The sequence below is a fragment of the Charadrius vociferus genome, unplaced genomic scaffold (genome assembly GCF_000708025.1).
Source record: "Charadrius vociferus isolate BGI_N301 unplaced genomic scaffold, ASM70802v2 scaffold877, whole genome shotgun sequence".
Taxonomy (NCBI): domain Eukaryota; kingdom Metazoa; phylum Chordata; class Aves; order Charadriiformes; family Charadriidae; genus Charadrius; species Charadrius vociferus.
Genome location: NW_009649116.1, coordinates 20,466 through 21,777, shown reverse-complemented (window position 1 = coordinate 21,777; position 1,312 = coordinate 20,466). Strand labels below are relative to the sequence as shown.

At 66.4% G+C, this 1,312-nt stretch overlaps 1 protein-coding gene across 1 annotated transcript in view; it reads left to right on the top strand.

The window, feature by feature from the left end:
• The first annotated feature begins 622 nt into the window (after positions 1-622).
• RAB42 (RAB42, member RAS oncogene family) overlaps positions 623-1,312 on the top strand; it is a 3,612-nt gene continuing 2,922 nt past the window's right edge. The window contains 2 exon segments of the mRNA XM_009888336.1: positions 623-753; positions 755-793. Coding sequence (XP_009886638.1) covers positions 623-753; positions 755-793 — 170 coding nt within the window.

Here is a 1,312-nt window from a genome sequence, read left to right as displayed (position 1 = left end):
AATGCTGCCAACACTCGTTGCTGGAGCCCTGGGGACTCAAGTCGCTGTTTTTCTCATGATGGAGAACAAATTGGGGGTGAAAGCAGCCCCAGAGCTGTCCCGGGGGGCTGTTGTTCCCCGTCTCTGCACAGCCGTCACGAGGGAGAGGGCTGAACGGTGGCAAAGTCCCCGTGATGGCTGTTTGCAGAGAGCACCTTTGTCCCGGGGACGCAGAGTGGGTGCTGCTGACCCCTCTTCCCTTCTCCCCTTGGGGCCACGGGAGCCCCTTTCCAGCCCTCGTCCATCCCAGCTCTCCCGGGATTTTGGCTTCCTCAGAGGCAGCGTGTTTGTACAGCCGCAGCGTGGCTGTCCCCAGCTTTGTCACCAAACCCAAGCGGCGGGACAGCTGGCATGTGACAACACCAAACGCAGCGTCCCCGGGGACGGGAGGACAAGGATGGGGCTGGGGGCTTCTCTCTCCTCCCCAGGATGGTTTGTTTGTCCACCCCGGGGAAGGTGCTGCGGGGTGGGGACAAGGGTGGGGACCTGTCCCCAGCCCTGCCAGCACAGCAAAGCCCGGTCGGGTCAGGATCCGGCCACTCTGGGGCCGCTAAATCCGCCCTCTCCGAGCACAGCCACCGGCATGGGGACGGTGACGGGTCCCCCCCAGGACCCCGACGCCGCGGGACACTACCAGTTCCGTGTCATCGTGCTGGGGGACGCGGCGGTGGGGAAGTCGTCATTGCTGCGCTGCTTCGCGGAGGGTCCGGGCGGGGGGTTAGCTCTGGGACACGGCTGGCCAGGAGAGGTTCAGGTGAGGGGGGGGGACACACGCAGGGGAAGGGGGACACAGCCCCCAGGTGGGACCCCGGCACCCAACTGACTCATTCCCCCCTACCCCGGGGTGGGTGTAAAGTCCCCGGCCGGGTGCGTGGGGACGGGCAGTGATGGCTCGCTGGGACGGTGATGCTTTAGGCGCCCGGTGAAACCTCGTGCTTGGGTTTGCGGCAAAGCCGGAGCTGGTTTTGGGGAGCAACCAAAGGAGCAGGGCAGGGTGCTGCGGGTCCTGGGTGCTGGTCCTGGGGTGCCGGTGGGCTGAGGGTGGGTGATTCCCTCCCTGATTGCATCAGGCTGGAACCAGGAGCTCCTGGGAGCATGAAAGAGGCTCCGATGGGGCGCGACGGGAAGAAGAGCGGGTGCCGTGGCTGAGGCGAGGGGTCCCGCGCTGCCCCCATCCCTTGGGGGAGCCTTTGGGGTGCCCCAAGGTCTGTCTGGGGGTGCCCTGTTTTCTCCCGGTGCTCAGCCCCATCAGCACCCACCGGTGGGGGCTGCC